General features: G+C 38.4%; 1 protein-coding gene across 2 annotated transcripts in view; it reads right to left on the bottom strand.

Annotated features, from left to right (window-relative positions):
* LOC117429296 (inhibitory synaptic factor 1) overlaps positions 1-24,247 on the bottom strand; it is a 65,835-nt gene that overhangs the window by 23,802 nt on the left and 17,786 nt on the right. The window contains exon 2 of one of the 2 annotated variants that reach the window (XM_058998434.1): positions 4,567-5,886. The exons of the other annotated variant lie outside the window; for it this stretch is intronic. Coding sequence (XP_058854417.1) covers positions 5,308-5,886 — 579 coding nt within the window. The 3' untranslated portion in view covers positions 4,567-5,307. Of the gene's footprint in view, positions 1-4,566; positions 5,887-24,247 lie in introns of those variants that run through there. 2 annotated transcript variants of the gene reach the window in all.

The raw sequence follows: 24,247 nt of genomic DNA on the forward strand, positions 1-24,247 counted from the left end.
GAGAGACTGAAATTTTTGCCCATTCCTCCTTGCAAAACAGCTCGAGCTCAGTGAGGTTGGATGGAGAGCATTTGTGAACAGCAGTTTTCAGTTCTTTCCACAGATTCTCGATTGGATTCAGGTCTGGACTTTGACTTGGCCATTCTAACACCTGGATATGTTTATTTGTGAACCATTCCATTGCAGATTTTGCTTTATGTTTTGGATCATTGTCTTGTTGGAAGACAAATCTCCGTCCCAGTCTCAGGTCTTTTGCAGACTCCATCAGGTTTTCTTCCAGAATGGTCCTGTATTTGGCTCCATCCATCTTCCCATCAATTTTAACCATCTTCCCTGTCCCTGCTGAAGAAAAGCAGGCCCAAACCATGATGCTGCCACCACCATGTTTGACAGTGGGGATGGTGTGTTCAGGGTGATGAGCTGTGTTGCTTTTATGCCAAACATAACGTTTTGCATTGTTGCCAAAAAGTTCGATTTTGGTTTCATCTGACCAGACCACCTTCTTCCACATGTTTGGTGTGTCTCCCAGGTGGCTTGTGGCAAACTGTAAACGACACTTTTTATGGATATCTTTAAGAAATAGCTTTCTTCTTGCCACTCTTCCATAAAGGCCAGATTTGTGCAGTATACGACTGATTGTTGTCCTATGGACAGAGTCTCCCACCTCAGCTGTAGATCTCTGCAGTTCATCCAGAGTGATCATGGGCCTCTTAGCTGCATCTCTGATCAGTCTTCTACTTGTATGAGCTGAAAGTTTAGAGGGACGGCCAGGTCTTGGTAGATTTGCAGTGGTCTGATACTCCTTCCATTTCAATATTATCGCTTGCACAGTGCTCCTTGGGATGTTTAAAGCTTGGGAAATCTTTTTGTATCCAAATCCGGCTTTAAACTTCTCCACAACAGTATCTTGGACCTGCCTGGTGTGTTCCTTGTTCTTCATGATGCTCTCTGCACTTTAAACGGACCTCTGAGACTATCACAGTGCAGGTGCATTTATACGGAGACTTGATTACACACAGGTGGATTCTATTTATCATCATTAGTCATTTAGGTCAACATTGGATCATTCAGAGATCCTCACTGAACTTCTGGAGAGAGTTTGCTGCACTGAAAGTAAAGGGGCTGAATAATTTTGCACGCCCAATTTTTCAGTTTTTTATTTGTTAAAAAAGTTTGAAATATCCAATAAATTTCGTTCCACTTCATGATTGTGTCCCACTTGTTGTTGATTCTTCACAAAAAACTACAGTTTCATATCTTTATGTTTGAAGCCTGAAATGTGGCAAAAGGTCGCAAAGTTCAAGGGGGCCGAATACTTTCGCAAGGCACTGTAGAACAGTGGGACTCTGAATATAAGAATACTACCGATTGAATACATTTTTAATGAAACGGTATTTGAAAATATATACGCTAACTTATTTTTAATTTACCCGCTGCTACTATCACTGTGGCATCCTCTATTCCCGTCTCTGTACCCCCAATTCTGAAAATGTGATGTTTCCCCATAAATATCAATTATTAAAGACGTTAACTGGGAACGTTTTTCAAAAAGGCCACCTCCAGTTTTTGGTTTCTTTTTTTAATATTCTTTTTTATGTCTCAGCCAGCAGATTTTTCAATTTTTTAAAATGTCATTTACAGTACGACTTACTGCGGGGTTGATGGCATTTACCTGTTCAGTAATTTCTTCTTGTCAGGCTTTATTTTTGTCTGAATGTTTTAACGACACCCCTAACCCCCCCAATATTATTTATTTTTTAATAATTACTTCTTTGCTAAAATGTATTTTCTTCACTTTGCGCGCAGCCATTCTTTTTTTCAAACAGACTTGAAAAAATAAGACCGTTCTTCGTTGCTTAGCAACAGTAGCTTAAGACCAGTCTCACATAAGACCTACAAAGTTTTGCATTGTGCAACAGACTTATCTCAAGGTCTTACGTTAGACCAATTTCGCTGTTAAACTAAGTCTTTAACTTTTTTTGTGCAACTGGCCCGAGGTCTCTAAAATGCATCGCACCTCTGCTAGCATTTACAATGATCAAAGAACAAAGCCCTCCCCGTAGGCCACACTGTGTTTGAACATTCATATACATCACAGCCTGAGAAAGGACTAACTGAGAGAGTGGAGTGGGGGTGGGGGGTGGGGGGTGGGGGGGGGGCTTGTTTCTAGGCTGGGAGAGACCTGGTGATAGCTCAGGTCCTTTGCTTTCTGTTTGCACCAGGGGAACCAAAATCAATAAATCTACCACAGACCATCAAGCCCTGGGTCCTGGAAACAGAGAATTCAATCAGTACAAAATACATTAAGGGAAAACGAGAGAATACAAGAAGGACATTCTGGATGATTTCATTAGGGAGGATTATGCTTCCCTTGGTGGCACAACTGAGCCAGAATGTGGCAGGCTGAGTTCTGTCCATGCTTTCATATCAACAGACTTCCATCTCCATCCCGCCAGCACACTGTGAGTGTGTGGGTATGCAGCTGTTTAAAACTACTTTGAACCTCTTGTAAGCATGAGATGCCCAGTGGGTGCAATCAATAGGCGCTGGGTGTCTCAGCATTAAAGGAACTGCATTTTCATGAAATTACATTTCTTATCTGTGTAATATCCTTTTAATGTGTGTTTTGTACAATTCTCGTATTGTTAATACTTATATCATTATCTACAAGTGCTGGTATGTACATATTTTAATGTTCTAACATTTTAATGAATAACTGAATATTCTTTAATTTTGAATTAGCTGGAAAACAAAAGTATAATTCCTACCATATTATAGAAGAAAACCTCTCGGGAGTAAGCGCGGTGCCCTATCGTATTGTATAGTAGCATGTGTGATATCTTTTTGATACAGTCATTTATAAATTCTATTTTTTCTATGAATACAAACAGGGTCATTTGTGCCACTGAATACATTTCAAGCACAGTTTGTTTGAACATTCTACTATGTGACAGCTTCTAAAAAGACTCCTAAGCTGAATTTCTGAATTCAGGGGGTTTAGAAATCGCCATTTGGGGTCTGCAGCTTGGATTGCACCCTGTGCAGCTTTGTGTTAATGAATGGAACATCTCTTTACACAATCCGCGTTTCAGAGGGGTCAGATATTACAGCTGCACACTCCTAGTGGTCATTTTGAATACCACATCAGGAATTTTGGTATTTAGCTTTTATAAAGCAGATTTCCCTGGAATGTCAGAAATCACAGTAAGTATTGATTGAAGCAGAAACAACCATAGAGAATAATTGCAAACACACATAATTGGATCTTAAGGTGGTAAGAAATAAAACATGAACATTTTAAATATGTAAATGTTCTGTAGGCACCTGTGACCGGAGGCATGGCAGTGTAGTTTAACTGGAGCTACCTTCATGTGTATCTATTGTAAAAGCAAAACATAACTGGTCAAGCGTAATATTAGCCGGGCACCAATTACCTGGAATTACAGCGCAGTAAATATGGTAATTATGTGTAAATATTCAGTTTCCCTGTAATAATGGCTAAGTATTTGTTAGGCTAGGGGTAGGCAATACAATGAATAATACACAATGACTAGATAATATTTTACAAGAACCGTAATTACTGGTAATAATCGCCTGATTGCCACAATATTTATTTTAGGATTTTGGTGGATAATGCAATACATACTTCAGTATTTTGGATGCAGCCATTTGAACTTTATTAAAAAGTTACTGTGTAAGCGACAGTCAGTAAGTGGTTTTACTGTAGTTACTGCCACAGCACTAATCTTGCACGACATAATGTTTCTTATTTTAGGTAAGGTAATCCAAGATTAGGGCTAATCAGGGTCTGTGAAACCAGCCATACATTATCTGAATATGAGCTACATATGGTCTGTGGTATTTTAGGCAGCGGGTTTGTTGGCAAAAATGATAGCCTGTATATTTTATTCCTTATGTTCCCTTATAAAAGTTTCCCATTGTAAGAACGCATAGTGAAGCCTACCCCCTGGACCCTCATCGACAATGTGGAGCAGCTGAGAAAACAAAGAGGTGATCTGTCTGCTTCTCAACACAAAGACTGGGAGGTTAGTAGGCAGTGCGGTGATGTCATTATTACAGTGATAGGTATTGCAGGTTAGTGGAGAGTAGTCATTTACGCTCAGCCAATCCATAATTAGAAAACAATCAATCAGCTGGAATACATACTAGAGCAGGGGTGCACAATTCCGGTCCTGGAGGGCCGGTGTCCCTCCTGGCTTTTGTTCCAACCTTGCCCTAAATTACTTAATTGGACCAATTATTACCAATTATTGGTCTAATTAAGTAATTTAGAACACAGTTGGAACAAAAGCCAGGAGGGACACCGGCCCTCCAGGACCGGAATTGCACACCCCTGTACTAGAGCATATGGATCAGATGGGTCTAGAGTCTCTTACAGTTCTGTGTACAGTAGAGACTGTATAGACAGGCAACAGATACAAGATGTATTTTAAACTGGAAGTGGTACCAGTAATACAGCTGCAGTACTGCGATTTGAAATTGCTGTCATTTATTCTGGTGATTGCTCAGTTATTGATAATCAGTACTTCAGACCATATCATGATATTTCATCACAATGAAATGAAGCAGAGCAGATCTGACAGGGAGAAGGACTGCATTGGTACGGCCTATTTTATAATACTGTTACAATATTGTTTTCTCAGTTTGGCAATACTGTTAAAAGAGGGTTATATTTTAAACAAGGGTTTTGAATATCACATTTAATCCACATTCTTGATTTAATAAAATCTAGTTTTAAAATATCAATACTTTAATTGTTGTATGACATCAAGAAAAACATTTTGATATCAGAAATTACACTTTTGATATTAAAACGTAGACAGACATAATGATTATTATTATTATTATTATTATTATTATTATTATTATTATTATTATTATTTATTTCTTAGCAGACACCCTTATCCAGGGCGACTTACAGTTGTAAACAAAAATACATTTCAAGAATCACAGTACAAGTATTAATACAATTAAGAGCAAGATAAAATACAATGACTTCGGTTCTAGCAAGTACAAGTATATGACAAAATACGATTCAATAACGGAGTAGATAACAGTGTCAGTGATAGTTACATCAGGATATAATTAAATACAAAATACTACAGATTAAATAATACTTGTGACAGATTACAGTACTCTAAAGTATAGGATTAAATGCAGTAAAATAGGGAGCAGATAAGAGCAATTAAAGCGCATTTAAGGAAGAGTGATAGTGTCCAGAGGGAAAAGAGGAGTTCTACAAATGCTGCCTGAAGAGGTGAGTCTTGAGGATGCGCCGGAAGGTGGTCAGGGACTGGGCAGTCCTGACATCTGTAGGAAGGTCATTCCACCACTGCGGGGCGAGGGTGGAGAAGGAGCGGGCTCTGGAGGCAGGGGAGCGTAGAAGAGGTACAGCCAATCTTCTAGTGCAGGAGGAGTGGAGAGGTCGAGTGGGGGTGTAGGGAGAGATGAGGGTCTGGAGGTAGCTGGGTGCAGTCTGATCACAGCATCTGTAGGCGAGTACAAGAGTCTTGAACGATGCGAGCGGTGATCGGGAGTCAGTGAAGTGAGCAGAGCTGTGGAGTTGCGTGGGAGAAGCGAGGCAGAGAGAACACCAGACGAGCAGCGGAGTTCTGGATGAGCTGGAGCGGACGGGTGGTGGACGCAGGGAGGCCAGCCAGGAGAGAGTTGCAGTAGTCTAGGCGGGAGAGTACCAGGGCCTGAACCAGGAGCTGGGTTGCGTAGTTGGTGAGGAAGGGTCGGATTCTTAGTATGTTGCTCAGGAAGAATCGGAAAGTGCGTGCCAGAGTGGAGATGAGAGGCAGGGGTCCAAGAGAGGCAGGGGTCCAAGAGAGGCAGGGGTCCAGGGTGACTCCAAGGTTCTTGCTGAGGAGGAGGGAGAGAGTATGGTAGATTCCAGAGGAATGGAGATAGAGAGATCAGAGGAGGGGGAGGAGGAGGAGGAGGAGGGAATGATGCCTTCATATATCTCTAGATTCTGCTTAAATTGTACCTAAGAATCTCACATGACTTCATACTCTTGTTGACTGTTGTCATTGTGGTATCCTTCATTAGGCACAGTACATGATACAAATATTAGTATGGTACGTGTAACGAGCAGTGTTGTGTGATGCACTGCTGTTATGGAATCTGTCCCCTGTTGGTGAAATGAGATCCATAACAACAAATGCATAGTGGTGAAGGTGCTTGTAATGTGTGAGGTCATGCATAGTGGTGAAGGTGCTTGCTTATAATGTGTGAGGTCATGCATAGTGGTGAAGGTGCTTGCTTGCAATGTGTGAGGTCATGCATAGCGGTTAAGGTGCTTGTAATGTGTGAGGTCATGCATAGTGGTGAAGGCGCTTGCTTGCAATGTGTGAGGTCATACATATTGACATACATTATTCATATAATTTACAATCAAGCATGTTTTTATAGCACTTGTAGGACATGTACAAGTAAACATGAAAATTAAAAAATGTATTTTTTTTTTTTATAAATGAAAGCGCTGGAGCTGTGGCTTTTGTTTCATGACTTTTACTGCACTTTAACGGTAAGTATACACTTCAAACTAAACAATAAATAGAGTATGCATTTCTCACATTCTCTCGCTCTGTCACTCTCTGTCTCCAGTTCAAAACGAATCGATCACCACTTGACAGTTCAGGCATAACTAATCAGACAGGCACAACTCTGTTTTGGTCTAGCTAGCAAACAGATAATCTTACAATATATCTTACTGTGTTTCACGGTGGAGCATTTTGTCATGGTGCTTTCGGCATCATTCTCAAGAACAGCATTTCATTCCAAGGTTTTTTATTTTTTTATTTTTTAGAAACACAAACTTGGCAAAACATATTGTTGCTGTCCTCATCGTCTTAATTCTGCAGCCATTCGCATTGAACATGGTGCTTGTATTAATCACAGTATAAGCCATTTTACTGCTTATTGGCTGTGTGAGTGCAGCTGAGATGTAGTAGCAGCGCTCCTATGTCATAAACCGGACGCATTTTGATAGATGGAGCTCACTAATTTAAACATAGTCAGTGACGGAGCTTCAAACGTAGGAGAATTCGCTCTGTGTTGTTTGCACACATGGTGAGTTGGACACCAGGCCCCCCCCCCCCCCCCCCCCATTTGTTATGCATTTCTACACAAATCATGTGAACGGACCTGGGAGAGGCCATTCTGACGGAATTCCGTCTCCAGACTGAACCCTTTCACCCATGCATCGTTATAAATTAATTTAGTTACTAATCCATTCAAAGGATGAACTTTTCACAGCATCACTAAAGTTTTGGTATCAATCACCTTTTTCTAATATAGCGTTTTAGGACGTCTCCAAAGTGACACTGTACAGACAGAATGATCTATACCGCCTTCATACATTCAGAAAGGAGACATCCACGTATGAGTTTGATTGTGATTTATTGATAGAACACATTTAATAATACAATCACGTAATTTGACCCTTGGCCTTGTCCATTGGAGCTCGGAGCTGCCCTAATACCGGCCGCTGCTCTGAAACACTGACAAACAAAAACTGTTTCCTTAAATAATATAAGCAAATGCTAGAAATGTACTGTACAGTATGTTATACACAACAAGCGGAGCTGCCTAAACAGCACTTGAGTGGACTGTTTTCATTCACATTAGCCATAAAGGTTCCCTTTTCTAAATAATAGGCATCCCCATACCATTGTTTGTTTTGTAAACAAGGCCAATGCAATTTGCTGATTTTATGAAATAATGACATTGCTGTCACAATGTACACTTGATGTTTCAAAAGCTCTTTTATGTAGCTATTAAGCTTGTATATACAATCGCAATCCTGTCCTCCTTTTCAACTGAGTGTTTTCACAATTTGTGAATCTGTTACCTATTGTAGTGTGCTAAAAGGATACTGTCATTTGATTACTGTAATATGATTAGAACATTGTGATTGCAGCAATAATTGTTCGTGTGGGTTTTCTCCAGGTACTCCGGTTTCCTCCCACAGTCCAAAGACATGCTGGCTAGGTGGATTGGCCTCTCTAAATTGCCCTTTAGTTGCTCTGCGATGGACTGGCGTCCCTCCAAGGTGTAGTCCTGCCTTGCGCCCTGTGTCTGTTAGGCTCCGGCTCACCGCGACCCTCTATAGGATTAAGCGGTTACAGATAATGGATGGATGGAAGAAAGGAGGCTCACAATAACACTACCTAGACACTTAACAGTAATGCGTAGGTCTATGCAGATACTCAGAGTAAATCCTTCAACATGTTTTTGGTCTGTTAAAAAGGTGTTCATTACACAACTAGAAAGATGCATTTGCTCATCTACACAATTATCGAACTCTAATCAATGCTGATAAAACAGCCTGTTCTCAGAGGTTTCGTTTGCCAGCTGATAATTCCACCCAAGGGTAAACAAGCAGAGTTCATTGTTTTGAGCAGAAGGCAAATGATCACCTGACTAAAAAAACCTAGGTGTGTCATTACAATATTACAACACCTTGCACAGCAATTCATTTTACATAACACAGAAATATGTGAACATATTTACCGGACATTTTTTTAATGAATGAATTACAGTATTAATTTAATTTAATTTAATTTAATTTAATGAATGGATTTAATTTTAATAAAACAGAAATGATGTTGCTACATATTCTCAACAATCTTTGACCTTTGTATATTGTGCAGTTGCATACGAGATTGTAAACTGCAGATTAAAACAACAGCAGCCCCAGTTTGTAATTGTATCTGCTTTTCATTGTTCACATAGACACGTGGCCTGATACAGTACGACTTGTTCCAAAAGGGTTATGTAAATTGTTCACCCAGGCACGGGGACAGAGCCTCTTTGAAGAAATGCAATGTGCCATCCTCTATAAATATCTTCAAACAATAAGATGGTGTGTACCCAGCAGCAGCTGGGCCTGAGCAGGGCAGTGCTGTTGTTTGTTAGTTGACTCACTTCTATTTTCTTCTGTGGAATTCATTCCCTGAGGCTATTGTCAATTCCATTTTCACTGGTACATTTAAAACACAGATTGATAAGGTTACTGCGACACTGAGCCTGTACGTCTCTGTTAAGTATCTCTAATGCTTTCAGACCTTTTTTTGGTTATATCTTTGTCATTATTATGACATTTGCAATCCTCCCTTTTACAAATGAAACGTTTAACAGCTGTTTTAGAGGATATTAGTTTGAATTTGTCTTTTGTTTTTGTGTAGAAACTGTTTGTGAGCTTCCCTGCAACACATTGTAAAATGTTAGTATCCTGGATTTTCTCATTTGCACTTCATTACCGTTTTAGATTATCTGCATTTAAATCGGACTATGATCACAAACACTGCCACTTAAAATACACATTTTGTAGTAATGGTTTTTTGCTTGAGGTATTAATTATGTTATTAGTTATAAGTGTTACAACGTTGGTATGTGTGTCTTTTATAGCTAAGTTGTTTTTAATCATTATGTTTAAATTGTGTGTGAATGTGCTTTTATATTCGTTTTAATGCAGTATTGTCCAAGTTTAAAATTTCCCATTACACGTGGCTGACCCTGAGAGGAGAGAGGGGGTATTTTAAAAGACAAGATGGATGCGCTCTACTGAATGTAGCACGTGGCGGACCATAAGGTCAGACAGCACCGCCCCCTTTCCCACAGAGGATGTATGTGGTAGGCTCACCGTGTGTAATAAGAAAACGACTACCTTGATTATTGGACAGAAACCAGTCAACTTGAAGGGGAGTCAACAATTGTTTACAAAGGTATAAGTATCAAACATTGTAAAGTTTTGTCAGTCTTTTCATCTCTTTCGAATTGACTCCATGGATATCCGTGCTTTCTGATACAAACATATCATGCACTGAGCTGTACTGAGGCCTTGTCCAAAGTCAGTTTATATGATTGTATTGGAGGTATACCTTTCTTGTATATAAAGTGTTTTTGAATCAGAAACCATTTGTTGGCTTAATTTTTTCACTACAATTTGGGTAGGATATCACTAGTGAACGTCATGGTGTTTTGGGATCTTCAAAAAGAGACTCTTACAACAAACCAGGTCATGTTGCTTATAATTTTATTCAAGAAAATACCGCCCCCCCCCCCCCCCCCAAAAAAAAAAAAATTCTGTGCATGTGTATTTATAGATATATGTTACACTCATAGTCAGGATTTGGTCAATGACTGACAAAAATAACCATTTTGCGACAAATTATCAAAGAACAAAATGAAAGGTTATTTCGAAATTGCGAAATGGAAAATATCAAACAAGCAAAGAACGAAGCACAAAAGAAGAGACAGCTTCTTCAGTCTTTGAGTAAACCGATATAATCAAATTGCAAAATGTGCTTTGAGCAAATGCACAGTCCCAAACAGATTTTAAAGATGCTGCTCAATCTGTGATTAGCAATTAATTGTGGGGTGTTAAAAATGGGCATCAAGTGAAACATTTTAAAACAATATTTTTTTTACTGAATGAACATAAAAGCAGTCAATTATATTTATAAGATACACGTCATTGATTCATTAATTATGTATTTATTATTTATGCAGGAAGTTAACCTATTGGGACCGTGGCCTCATTTGCAAGAGGGTCGTGGTAAGCAATTTAGGAGGATAGTGACCCCAAACATTAAACTTCAAGCGAGTTTGAAATAACGTTCGTAATATTCCGTGTTGTTATTTAGAAAATACAGTTTTAGAGGAAAAAATAACACAATTAAAAATCTATTGTTTTATTCATATTATATGACTACTGTATACACAGTATTTAAACTGCAAAATCAAATGTCAATCCATGTTTGTCGAATCACAGTTTTTTAAGCGAAAGAAAGAAAAAAGAAAGAAAAGTATGCTTATTAAATGTTTATAATAGTCTCATAAATCAAACTACCACTTTTTAGAAAACTCTTTGTACTTCGTCCAAATTAGGAAAATCTATCGGACAAATGAAATTCATTCCGACTGTATCCTCCAGCAGACTGAAGACAGAATAAGCCGTCTCTTCTTTTGTGTTTCTGCTTGTTTGGTATTTTATATTTCGCAATTTGATTATATTGCTTTACTCAAAGACCGAAGTAGCTGTCTCTTCTTTTGCGTTTCACTCTTTGCTTGTTTGACATTTTCCATTTTGGAATTTAATCAAAATAATTTGCTCAAAGACTGAAATAACCTTTAATTTTGTTCTTTGATAATTGGTCAATGCTCAAATCGTAAAATTGTTATTTTTGTTGGTCATTGACTGAATCCTGACTATGAGTGTAACATATATATAGATTGAACATAAGAACATAAGAAAGTTTAGAAACGAGAGGAGGCCATTCAGCCCATCTTGCTCATTTGGCTGTTAGTAGCTTATTGATACCAGAATCTCATCAATCAGCTTCTTCAGGGTGTCAGCTTCAACAACATTACTGGGGAGTTGGTTCCAGACCCTCACAATTATTTCAGTGTTATTTTTAAGTGTTTTTATTTCACTATCTATTAAATCGAAGCCTTTGTAACAAGTTTATGCACAGTACAGTAACTAAACACGTATAAGTCCCTAAACTAATGTATTTGAGTTAAAGTTTCAAAACACCAAGCAAAATGTACAAAAAAAATATTTGAAATCTGGTGACCTTTGTGAAACAGGCCAGGGGAGGTGATCATACTTCAGGAAATTAAACCAGCACTTTATCAAAGCTGATTAGAAATGACACATACAGCTGTCGCCAGGTGTACAGAGTTAATACCTTTCAAAGTGCGTGTAACAGGGGGAGACCTGTGCTGACTCTTCTGATGTGTTCATAGTGCTGCAGAGAGAGGGCAGCAGCCCGTCAATATCCGCCTGTCAGTCATGGCAGTGACACGGAGAGGTGGGAGAGATGGTGTGCAGGCTTTCCTTCTCTCTGAGTGGCTGAGAGGCGGGTCTTGAGGGAATTGCTGGCCCTGTAAGTTAACATTCTGCTGTTCCCTCAGGTCTGCCCTCCGAGACGTAAAAGGTGTGCGGAAGCGCTGGAGAAAAAGCTGCGGGGACGGAAATCCCAACAAGAAAAATAAATAAATAAATAAATAAAAGAATTAGCGGTAGCGGGGAAAAACCTTGGGCAGCCCCGGTAAACAGTGTATAGCAGGCTGAGGGAGCCGCTAGTGTAGGACGGAGACACGGGCCGTGCGGGTAGCGACGGTTGGAGTGAAGCTGCTGAGCGCAGCACCTTTTATTTGTAGTTTTGTTTACTGTGTTTTATTTTCCCTGTTCCTTTCGCCTTTTGATTATTGTTTTGTTTGAAACTCTGTATCCTGTACCGCCCCCGGTATAGTTGTGGCTCTGTCGCTACCATAGTTGGTACGGCAGACCACAGACAACAGCGCCCTCTGCGGGCTGAAAAGAAATTAAGCTCCCATAATAAAACTGGGCACCTGTGCGGTGTTCCTAAATTACTTCTCTGTGTCCTGTGTGTCAGTGAATTACCCACCACCCTTCCACAGTGCGCTTTTCACAAACTCTCCCTACTGGAATGATTAAGGGCCCCCTGGTTTTGAAGTTCAATCCACTCTGAAAAGTTACAGAACAAGAGGCTCTGTCGCTTGTAAAGGTCCCTGACATCAAGGACCAGCCTATTTATTAAAGGGAGCTGGGGAACGAGGAGCAAGCCAGTCTGGAAGGCATGTTGATTAACTCTTACAGATTGTAGCAATCAGCGTCAGGCTCTCAACCACTGAAAGGACACCTGATCCATCAAACACAGCAAACAGCAGCTTCCACATGTCCCAAGAGGACAGAGCAGGATTTATTCAAATTATGTTTCTATAAAAAGATTACATTCATGAGATGAGTGCTAATCACGAGATATTATTTTAGGTTCTTTCCTCCTGGAACCAGGTTTAACAAGCCATAGATCTGTCATTTTGGAGAAAGAAAAAAACACACCACATTTTTACACTTGATGCAATATTAATACTAATTGAAATGCTATTTAATATTCGTTTTTGTGTACAATATATAGCTTTCAATGTAAATGAAATCTGCAAATAAGTGACAGAGGGGTTGGTAGTTTGTAGTGTGTTGGTTTTATTAGAGGTAATACAACAGAGGTTTCGTACATTGGGGATTGCTGCTGATGGCCCTAATACTGACTACAGTGGTGGCCTTAATATTGAAGGTGACTTTATGTAGTTCTAATAGGTGCAAATTGGGACTGTAAAAAGTGGCTTTTTACTGAGGAGATTTGTGTTGCGTTTGTACACCAATATTCCCCATCATGAAGGTCTTTGTGAAGTTGATCTTTATTTAGAACAGCGTGGTTCTCATGCGATGCCACCTACTTTGTAACTTGCGATTGTAAGTCGCCCTGGATAAGGGCGTCTGCTAAGAAATAAATAATAATAATAATAATAATTAATAGAATTGTTTTCTTTAATTTTAAATATGACTTATTTCAGATTTGAGAATACTTATCTCCAAATTCAGGTTGTAGCAATGGGTTCAGCAATGGGACCCAATTGATGCCCAATTTATATATGGGCAAATTTGAACATGATTACATCTATAATAATAATGCTTTTAAACTTTATTTAAAGTTATGGTTACATTACATTGACAATATATATATATATATATATATATATATATATATATATATATATATATATATATATATATTATATGGACTGGACCCAGTTTGAAAAATATGTCACTAATCTTAAACCCACACATAAATTTACTTTGGAGATTAGTTTTAGTATGGTTACTTTTTTAGATGTTCGAGTTTTGAAGGTGGGGCATCGCTTGACATCCTCTTTGTACAGGAAACCTACAGTTCATAATAGATTTCTAAATGCATCTAGTTACCATCCTCCTACATTGAAAGGTCATTTGCCATATAGTCAACTTCTTAGATTAAGACTTAATCTGTGACTCTGATGATGATTTTGCATTACAAGCTAAGGAAATGAAAAATAGATGTTTGATGAAAGGATATAAATATACATCAGTCAATGAGGCACTATCTAAATGCATGGCTCTTAATAGAGATCAGTTACTTACACATCAGATTAAGAAAGATAAAAGTAAACATTCTATAACTTTTGTTTCTACTTATTTGAAATATGATAAAAAAAGGGGCTCTGGACTCATGACTGGAGTGTTGTGGGTTCAATCCCAGGTGGGGGACACTGCTGCTGTACCCTTGAGCAAGGTACTTTACCTAGATTGCTCCAGTAAAAACCCAACTGTATAAATGGGTAACTTTATGTAAAAAATAATGTGATATCTGTATAATGTGAAATAATGTGATATCTTGTAACAATTGTAAGTCGCCCTGAATAAGGGCGTCTGTTAATACATAAGTAATAATAATAATAATAATAATAATAATAATAATAATAATACAAACATACTCATTGGCACATATTGTCAACCGATCCCAATTAAGATCTGTTCTGCAGAATCCTCCACGCTTTATGTTTAAACGACAGATACAATTTTAACAATGCTACCGCATATAAAACATAAGTGAACACAAAAGCGCTATTAGAAATAAAGACATACGATCACCTGTAGCTAGACATTTTAATGAACAACAACACAGTGTTTGCACTCTCACATTTATGGGGATTGAATTTGTTAATACCTCACGTCGGGGTGGAGATCGTAATACACTTTCATTGCAAAGGGAAGCCTCTCAGATACATACTTTACAAACGGAATCACCTGGTGGTATGAATGAGGAACTGTTGTTCACACAGTTTTTGTAATTTTTTTAAGTAATTTCTTTATCCATGAGAGGAACATCTTGCTTTCTGTTATGGATCTATTGGCTAGTTTGCAGTCATTCAACATCTTACAATATTGGTTATTGTTTTTTTTTTTTTGTTTGAATAGATATTCTAACGGTTTTGGACCAACAGCGTTTCACTAAGAGACTGAAATTGCCTGTTATAATTAATTGATGGAGGTTATTGTATAATTTAAAGTTAATTTGACAATTAGTGTCTAAGGCACTGTGACGAGATCAAATGGTGCTTGGTGTTAGATCTCCCTCTCGACCTGTGAGGGCACTGTGTAACGGGAACAGAGTACCCTTAACTAAATGGCACGGCAATTTATTCCGTAGGGTAGGTGGAAGTTGGTCATTTAGGAAAGGGGGACAGCTACGGTATCCAAACTCAATGACCCAGACGTTAAACGGTGTGGCATCTGAGGATTGGAGGAGCGGATGCACTTGTTAAAATTGGGGTCATGAGCGAGGATATAAATAGGGGTCATAGCTGACGTGATCTGTTCCTTGGTAAATGGTTAGAGACAACCTAGAAGGAGCCTGTGTTACCGTCCTGTAAACCGTGAGTTTGTTTTGTCTGTTAGTGTTTGTTATAACTGTCTGTTTGTTTTAAACTAGACTTCCTATAACACGATCCGGAGCTGTAGCAGAAGCCAGCATAAACCCGGACATCTGTAATACACCACTTGCACTTATTTCACTATCCCTAGGAACTGTATTTCTGTTTTGTGTTTAGTGTTGGTGTATAAAACTGGACTTTGTGGTTGCGGGTGAAACCCGGAGATTTACAAATACCGAGTGATACACGCCGATGTATCACTCCATTATCATTATTTACAGGTGTTCGCCATAAGGCTCTGGACATTGTTAATTAAATTAAACACCCTTACACCTGGAAATCATTGTCTGTCTGTTTTGTATCTGCTCTGCACTGCACCTGTATTCACCTACCACTTTGCCACAGGCACTTAAATGTCTATCCGGTGTGTGTGTTTTTTTAAATGTTTGTGCTGCACTGCTGAAGGCCAGTGGCCGCAGCGCGTCTGCATGAGCATGAATTCTCTTGTTCTACAGTTTGTATAAAAAGGATTTTTTAATAATAAAGATACAAGTTTGATAGCTGACATTTGGTGAGTGCTTGGCGTTTGATTATTTAACTTTTTACTGAGGTGGACTTCAAGATTTTACTGTGCTAAAAATGACACACATTAAGATTTTTAAGTCACTTGAATGCAAACATATTAGAAATGAATGCAGTACTATGTAAGGTACTGCTTTGTAATAATAAGCCACATCATGATGTGCTATTATTCTATAAATGAAGTTCAGACAGGATACTTTTCTAAGTACATCAGCAGGGTTCTTTTTTGTAAGCCATGTATTTATAACTAACCCATCACCCATTAGCCTCTGCAGAGTCGATTAGTATTCAAGCTTCGCAAGAGCAGGCTGCACTAAATATAGAAAATACAAATCCTGAAACACCTCCTTCATACACTCCATTTCAGTGTCTGATAATAGGGAAGAATTTATCTGCAAGCCAACAGTTGCTACAGATCAGATTGAGGGAGCTCCTTTCACCTTGGTGTTCTGTGTAAAATCATGGTGCTCAAGTTCATTTTTTTGGGTCATGTTCTCTCAAATATTGGAAACTGTTTGAAACAATGCATTTCTTTATACAGCCTTCATTTTTTAATGTTACCTAGCTGTAAATGTGTCTGGATGTGGTTGCTGCAGCTCTGGAATGACCTTTTCAATCTAAACATACTGTGCATGATGCAGGTTGTCAGTTTGTTCAAATGCTTCAGGTACATCCACACTGTGAAGAGCATGTATAGAGAGAAATATTAAACCTCCCTCTGGGGGATTGCATAGCAATTTTGCAATCTGATTGTGATTGAAAGGTTGGGATTAAGTAAAAGGTTTAGAGTTAAATTGTGATATAGGTTAAGATTAAGTTTGAGTGCAGATGGAAGCTAGATATTCCTGGAGCAGCTGACATTGGGTGAATCAATAACGTGCGTGCGTGGCATATGCAGAGGAACCATTTCAGTTTAAACTATATAAAGTCATTTTATTGTCATGCTACATAACTCCCTGTAGTTTTTACAAGGGACATGGTTATTTCTCTTTGCTGTGCCCTGTCTTTAAACATTCTTCGGATTGGTTTAACTTTTATAACAGCATAAATCAACTGGAAATACCTTTCTTAACTTCTATTCAAACACATTTGCTGGATAAAAATGATTTCTCTTTTGATCACCTCAGTGAACCCAGATCATTCTGTCTCCTGCAAAAAATGCTGGTGTTCTCACTGAAATGAGTGGGTGTATTGTGGGAACAGAAAACGACAAGCAGCATTGCGGAAGGGAGCATGATCTGGGTACACTCTTATCCTCACGAGAAAAAGGAAATTCTCCTGGTGAACTCTTGCAAGTAAAACTTGAAAAATGGTATTCTCCAGGTGATTTATTTACATTGCCTATCCACTTTTAAAGCTATTCCGTAATTGTTTGGTCAAGGTATTTTTTAGTGTGTATTAAGTAATCAATTGTGTCATGTGTAGCATGTATAGATTGCATCAAGCTGTGGAAGCTGGGTTTAAGAATACATGTATTTAAATAAAAATGATGATGATTTTATTGGCTGAACCAACGACAGAAAAAAAATACAGGTGTTTCCAGTCACAATCTCTGATTACTTGTATCCCTCTTTTATTAATGGGCTACAGACAGACCCGTTCCCTTCACATTTACCTCAGGTCTCCTACAGCACACACAAGACAAAAACATCTCAAGAAAGACACGCAGTCCTTTTTTATACGCAGGAGTCCCAGAATGCATTGATCTTAAGCTTCTCTCCCAACATGCCTCTATAACTACCTGCCCCTTAGCCAGCACTACCCACCAATGGCCTCCTCTCGTTTGTAAACTTTCTTAAGTTCTTTCTTATGTAAACAGAGGCCTAGCAGCTCTCAGGCTCACTTCTGTCTGGAACAGGAGAACAATAAAGATTTCATTGCTGATACAGCAATGACATACAGCAACTATGTCATTTCTAATCTGACAGGGGCCCATTCCTTTTACATAAAATAAACAGTTTGAAGGAAACAAGGCCAGAGACTAAAAATCATGTTTACAAGATATGTGAGAGAACCCACCCTCACACAAGCTTTTCTCCCGACTAGCCCTGGTTTGATATTGGACTGAGATGATCTCTGGAAATGGAGCATTCAGTTGAGTTATCCATTATGAATGTGTTGGCAGTGAGATCCAGTGTGTAGTCCTCTGGCCAACACTATATAACACACTTTGGTAATTTCAATATTATTATTTATTTCTTTCTTTATTTGGCAGACGCCTTTATCCAACTACATATGTTCTCTGTGCTGAATTTACAGCTCCTTCATCCAAAAACTAATATCAGCATCTTGAGATTCAGTATGGAACCAGCTAGTTCCACATTCCTGAACTGTAAGTTTCCACATATTGAATTTCCTGGCTCCGAGATTTCACAGTTACTGAATTTGCAGATCATGTATTGCAAGAACCAATTCACTGTATTACACTGTCTGTGTAATCATGGCAATGGGTTAGACAAAAGGAACTAGGATTTTTGGAGCCCATAATTTAAATGGAGAAAGATCAGCATTGCACCTCAGAAACATCACTGATCCATTGTTCTTGTGATCTTGTAATTATTTGTTGGTTTAAATCTAGATATGCATGCATTTCAAATAGAACACAATAGCATTAAAAAGTACTGTTTCTGCCTAGTATTGTATTACTTCCTGTGCTGTCTGTCCAGTGGTCTCACTGCAAACAGACCCTTTAGTTACAACACAGGACATGACTAGCATATTTGTATATGTAACATTGTATTTGACAAATCTGTATTTCCCAGCGATGTTAATAAGAATAGCTGGATCAATGTTTATATTGGGGGTGCTGAAAGCCATTGAACAAAACTGTAGCCCCGGTATATGATGAAAGCCATGCACTCAGTTGCTATTATGTTGAAACATGTCAATAAAACAAGGTTGAACATTGTATTTTATTTACAGAGGTCATTGTAGACAAGGACAGGTCAGAAGGCTCCACAAGTTGCCCTGGTGTCATGCTGATTAATTTGTTCAGGAAGGAATGGACATGTAGCATGTTCAGAATGTCACTGTGTACGTGCCAAGAGCAGGTCTCTTCTGACTCGTTGTGCTTCGCGGAGGGCAGAAAAAGATCACTGCAACCCTGTGATTGACACTGGTAAACACACTCAAAGTGCAATAAAGTTCTACTTTCAACTTCTTTACAAGTAACGTTCTACTGTATACACTTGTGTCTAATGTGTTCCAACAACTAACTGACTCTGTGAGATTGCAACTGTGCGATTTACAAAACATCCCGCCCACACTGCCCAGCCTGACCGAGGTCTTGTTTTGTTTTATGTGTTCGTGATTTGTTTTGTTGAAATATTTATTTTACTCTGTGAGCGTTGTTTTTGTATACACTTTTTGTTTATTATTGTTGGAGAAACATGCACTTCAAGAAATGATAAGATGAACTGTTTAGTTTTAGATTGGGGGCAGTTTGTTAAAAGACAATTTGGATTTAATATTAAGTGAAGCAGCCAAATGGCAGATGGCATTGAAGTTCTCAGTGGACCCTACATTTTATGACAACTTGAAAGGTGTTTCAAGGGAAATGGCACCTCTGTCTAAACCTTTGCCACAGTTTAAACTTGAAAGGAAATAGGCAAAAGGCTTACTCCTTCCTCTCTTTTGAACTATAGTTTTATTGCCTTGTGAGTGAGGCCTCACATGATCAATAATATTATTGGTTCATAGGAGGCTTGTAAAACTTGCATCAGTATGTAACAGAGGCAGGACTAGTTAAAATAAGGGTACAGACCTTTCTGAGAAGTGGAGCGATGAAGGGGCTGTATGAGGATAGCTGGTGGGACCTGATCTTTAGAGGGGCCTGTGTAATGATGACTGCTGCATTTTTGTTAACTTTATTGATGTGTTGTTATTTGAAATGTTTGCTCAAGAGCTATAGATCAGAACTGAAGTATGTGCGATGCCACACAGAAGGCTTAATGGAGTAGAAGGACAGAATTGTACATAAAGGTTTATTTTATTAATTTGGTAGCTTGAAACACAAGAGACACATAACTACCACGCATGATAAATACTTACACATATTGTAATGACTATTCTTCCATGTTTACATGCAAACAGAAATATCCAAAATACTAGACATGTGCAATGTGAGAATTACAACGGGTTTACAAAGCCAGACTAGTTTAGACTAGAGTAATTTGAAGTTGGGTCTTTGATGCTTTAATTATAATGCTGTATGTAAACACTAAATGAATGATTGCAGCTTGCTTGAAACTTTATTCCTTTAATATCACAACTGCAAACTGCTTCTTCATCACCCCCAGTATCTGTCGTAAATCAAAATGCAGGCCTAACACTATCCCTAACAGTCACAATGAATGTTTCTCCAACACTGAGTATTCTGAATAATAATGGGACATTATCCTGCATGTAGACACACCTGCATGCAGTACCTTTTTTATCAGTTACACTTTGTACATGTGTGGGTTCTCTGTATTAATTGAAGGTTCTTCTATCCCAGAACTGAGTTAGATGGCTCACAGAGCCCAGCCCTTCCTAAGCACAGAGCTGTCTTTAGCTAAACTGGTAAGGAGTTAACCTGTGAAACTACACGTTGTGGGTTTGCCAGGCATTTCCCCATCACACAATAATATGTCACTCTGAGAGACTGCTTTCCCAGTATGTGATTATCTGAAATGAATTTTCTAACCACAGATCCCAGGACTGTTGTTTTTTGCAGTATTTGTTGATGCTGGAAATCTATGGGCCTTACAAATTCTATTTGGCCATCAGGGTTAGCTTTTGTTTAAGATTTAATTAGGATTCACAGGCTACAGATAAGAGGCTTCATGGTAAATCAATGTATTGGGCCCCTGAGATTCTCTCAGCTCAACCCAAGCTACACTTTTTCAGTTTTAGGTCACCAGGCTAGGGTTGCCATAACAACGGGATGCTTAAGCCTTCTTGCAAGTTACATTGGTTTTAAGTTATAGAGACGTCTTTTTGCTGTATTAGGAAACAGTTTCCTTTCCCCTTTTATCGTTAGCAATAAAACACAATCAGTTACCACACACACAGATTAATAGACCCTGCAAATCAAAAGGCCATTTCTGAATAAAACATTGTTTAAGGGGTAAAAGTCCCTAGAGCAAATGAGGTATTTCTTCCATCCAGTATGTGATGACTGAAACAGAGCACGATACAAAGTGAATCTAAACAACACAAAGAATATAAAGCTGGTGAGGTTTTCAGGCAGATAGATAATCTATATTATCATTAATAAAGTTCCTAGTACATTGCATTTATTCACTGGTCAAACTATAAGCCAATCACCGGCAAGTTCCCAGCAACCTCAGGTGCTACCCTGTTATAACGAGACCTGTTATAGTGCGGAATCGGTTATAACACGGTAAGGTTGTGGCTCCCATTTCCCCCATAATGCAATTTGACTCACAAACTTTGGGTGAACGTTCTAGATGCTTTTAAGTGATCCTGGTGATGTTATCATGAATTATGATAAATTGTAAAATTAGGATAAATTGTAATAGAAACTCAAAATGTTGAAAAACAAGTACAAAACAATACAAGTGTGTATAAACGTCCTTGGGTTCTGTGTTATTTATGTACAGTTTACAACATTTATTATAAAAAAATATACAATTTAAAAAAGAGCGGTGTAAATTTTAAACTGGTGGACTAGCAGTTTCTATTATATTGTATATATTGTAATGACCCGGGATTTATACTGTTGCAGGACTGGTCTACGGACCCTGTTTGTGTGTGGTTGTGTGTGTTTGTTAGCAGGGAAGTGGTAAGCTTGCCTCAGCCGGGATTGGTGGGTGACGTCCGGGGAGGCGGGGACATGAAAGCATATAGGGGGGGTGCCCACATCAGTCAGTGTTGCTAGATTGGGCGGGTTCACACCCAATTGGGCTTGTATTTTTTGTTTTGTGAGTGTAAAAATGGCTTTGGTGCCTAATTTTTGGGCTAGTCTTGGGCATTTGTGCGGGTATTACATTTGGATATATTTTGAATAGTATTAATGATATTTTAAACCAAAATACAAAGCTATATGATACACAACCCTTAGTGTTAACATCACTGTTGCTAAACATTGTAACACGCATCAGTATCTGTGGCTATGACGCACAATGCATTGTGGGTAGCTTATTACTTTGGGCTACAAACGCAGCACTTTCTAAAAGGCACAGTCTGGTACTAGGCTTGCAAATGAGAATTTGTTCTCAAGGGTTTTACTTGAGTAGAGAAAATGAATGATTGATTGATTCATATTTCAGGTGAATGTTTAGTAATTACCAGGGAACCTAGTTTTCCGCAATTAAAAATAGGCTAAAATTGAGTGCCCTCCCGAGTCACATTATAAGATACACAAACAGTACTATTGAATAACAGTTAGTTTTTACAGGAGGTATTTATTGGTACGCTTTCAAATTCGAAGGAAGTTACAAGCTCACCAGAGTACCATCAATCAATAATATAAACAAACATACCATTTTACTTTAAACATTGCAAATATGTCTGTGTACTAATAATAATAATAATAATAAAAAATAGTATTTATATTAGTTTCTCTCAAGTTAGTCTTTCTCACCTGGATGGCTATTGCTAAACTCATTGACCCAATATTTTTTTTATCATATTTTGCATCTTTAAACAGCTTGTTGAGTAGTAGTAAAAACGCACTGGATACTGAAGTAAACTGCAGCTATGTTTCAACCGTGACCTCTGTACTCCAGAAGCAGTTTTATTGAACAAGTATGTTTACTAAATCTAAAGCTTTAAAGCAAAATTGCCTGTGTCGATGATTATATATGATAGGTGTATTGATTATACATGATAGGTGTATTGATTATATATGATAAGTGTATTGATTCGGTTATCAAACAACCAAGAAAAAGCCTTGCATGTTTTTTGCAAGTGTAAAACTAAAAATTCTCCAACAGCATAGACAATCCGTGTTTTTCCGCGTCATTCCGCAGCAAATGGGTTCCTAGGATCCCTGGAAATTAAGGACATAAAACACCAAAAGGTTACAATTGCAAATAGTGTATTTGCTATTTGTTACAGTGGGGAACAACATCAGAGGTGATTGTGATGTCACAACTTACGCTCCTGATTGGGCGGGTTTTGGGCAGGTTTTCAGGAAGAAGTGGGCGGGTTTTTGTAAAAATAGTTGACAACCCTGACATCAGCACAGGGAGATCCGAGTGAGTCAAGCTGCTGTGTGAATGTGCTGCTGTGTGAATGTGCTGCTGTGAGACTGTGCTGCTGTGTGAATGTGCTGCTGTGAGAGTTCAAGACTGTTTGTTGTTTTTGGTGTGGCCCAGGCTAACAGGGGCCGGGAATAATCATCCCAATAAACCGTGGATTCGAGTACCTGCAAATTGTGTGTGTATCCTTCCATGGTACACTACAATATTAATTTGGCTTGTGGGCATTGTAATTCATTTCGAGAACAAAAATGCCAATATTCATTGTAAGGCGAAACACAAATAATGCGGTCTCCTAATTATGGACCCCGACAACCGCATTATAACAGGGTAGCACTGTATTAGGTATATAAACACATTGTTACACATGCATTTATGTGTAACTATTTATTTAATAGGAATGTGCATTCATGAACAAATGTCATATAAAAAATAAAATAAATGAAACAGTTCTGATACCTCAAAACTATACAGTCCCTTAAGGTCTCTTCAATGAAACAAGACCACTGCAGGATTGACCATACTGCATTTTATAATATACACTTAGCTGTTTGCACAAATAAATATACACAGATGCCATCTTAATGGAAACTGACTCTGTAATAGCATCCCACCTCTTTGGCAGTCAAAACATACAGATTGGCCATTAGAAATCCAGTAATTGCAGTAAAAGAGTAAGTAGCGGGGTTCCGAAAAAATTAAGCGTTATATGTCCCCACGTGTTGCTAAAACTGTTTAAATAACATACCTGTAATTTTTCTTTTCATTGTTAACATCCTGACAACATTTGACACTTCCAACTTTAAAGTCTGTTTCAAAGCTCTTTTTAAAATGTCTGCTCTTGTGCACTGGGCAGAGAAGTAATTTTTAGTACATTTCACGGGCGAGGTGCTGCAAAAAAAACATGAATTCAGGGAAAGGTCACCAAATAATGTAGTTTTATCAACATACATAAGAGCTCTTAAATAGTATACCAAAAACAAAAATATAAAGACTGTTGCTTTTGACTGCTGAAAAAAAGTTTAAATGTTACTTTAGAGTACAAAACTCAGAGTTAAAGGTCCTTTCACACCAAGCACGTCGTGTCAAAGCATCAGCATCCAGCGTCACTTTCTTTTTTTAGAATACTGTGCATCTTATGCAGGCTTTCA

Source organism: Acipenser ruthenus, chromosome 24 (assembly GCF_902713425.1).
Source record: "Acipenser ruthenus chromosome 24, fAciRut3.2 maternal haplotype, whole genome shotgun sequence".
Lineage (NCBI taxonomy): Eukaryota > Metazoa > Chordata > Actinopteri > Acipenseriformes > Acipenseridae > Acipenser > Acipenser ruthenus.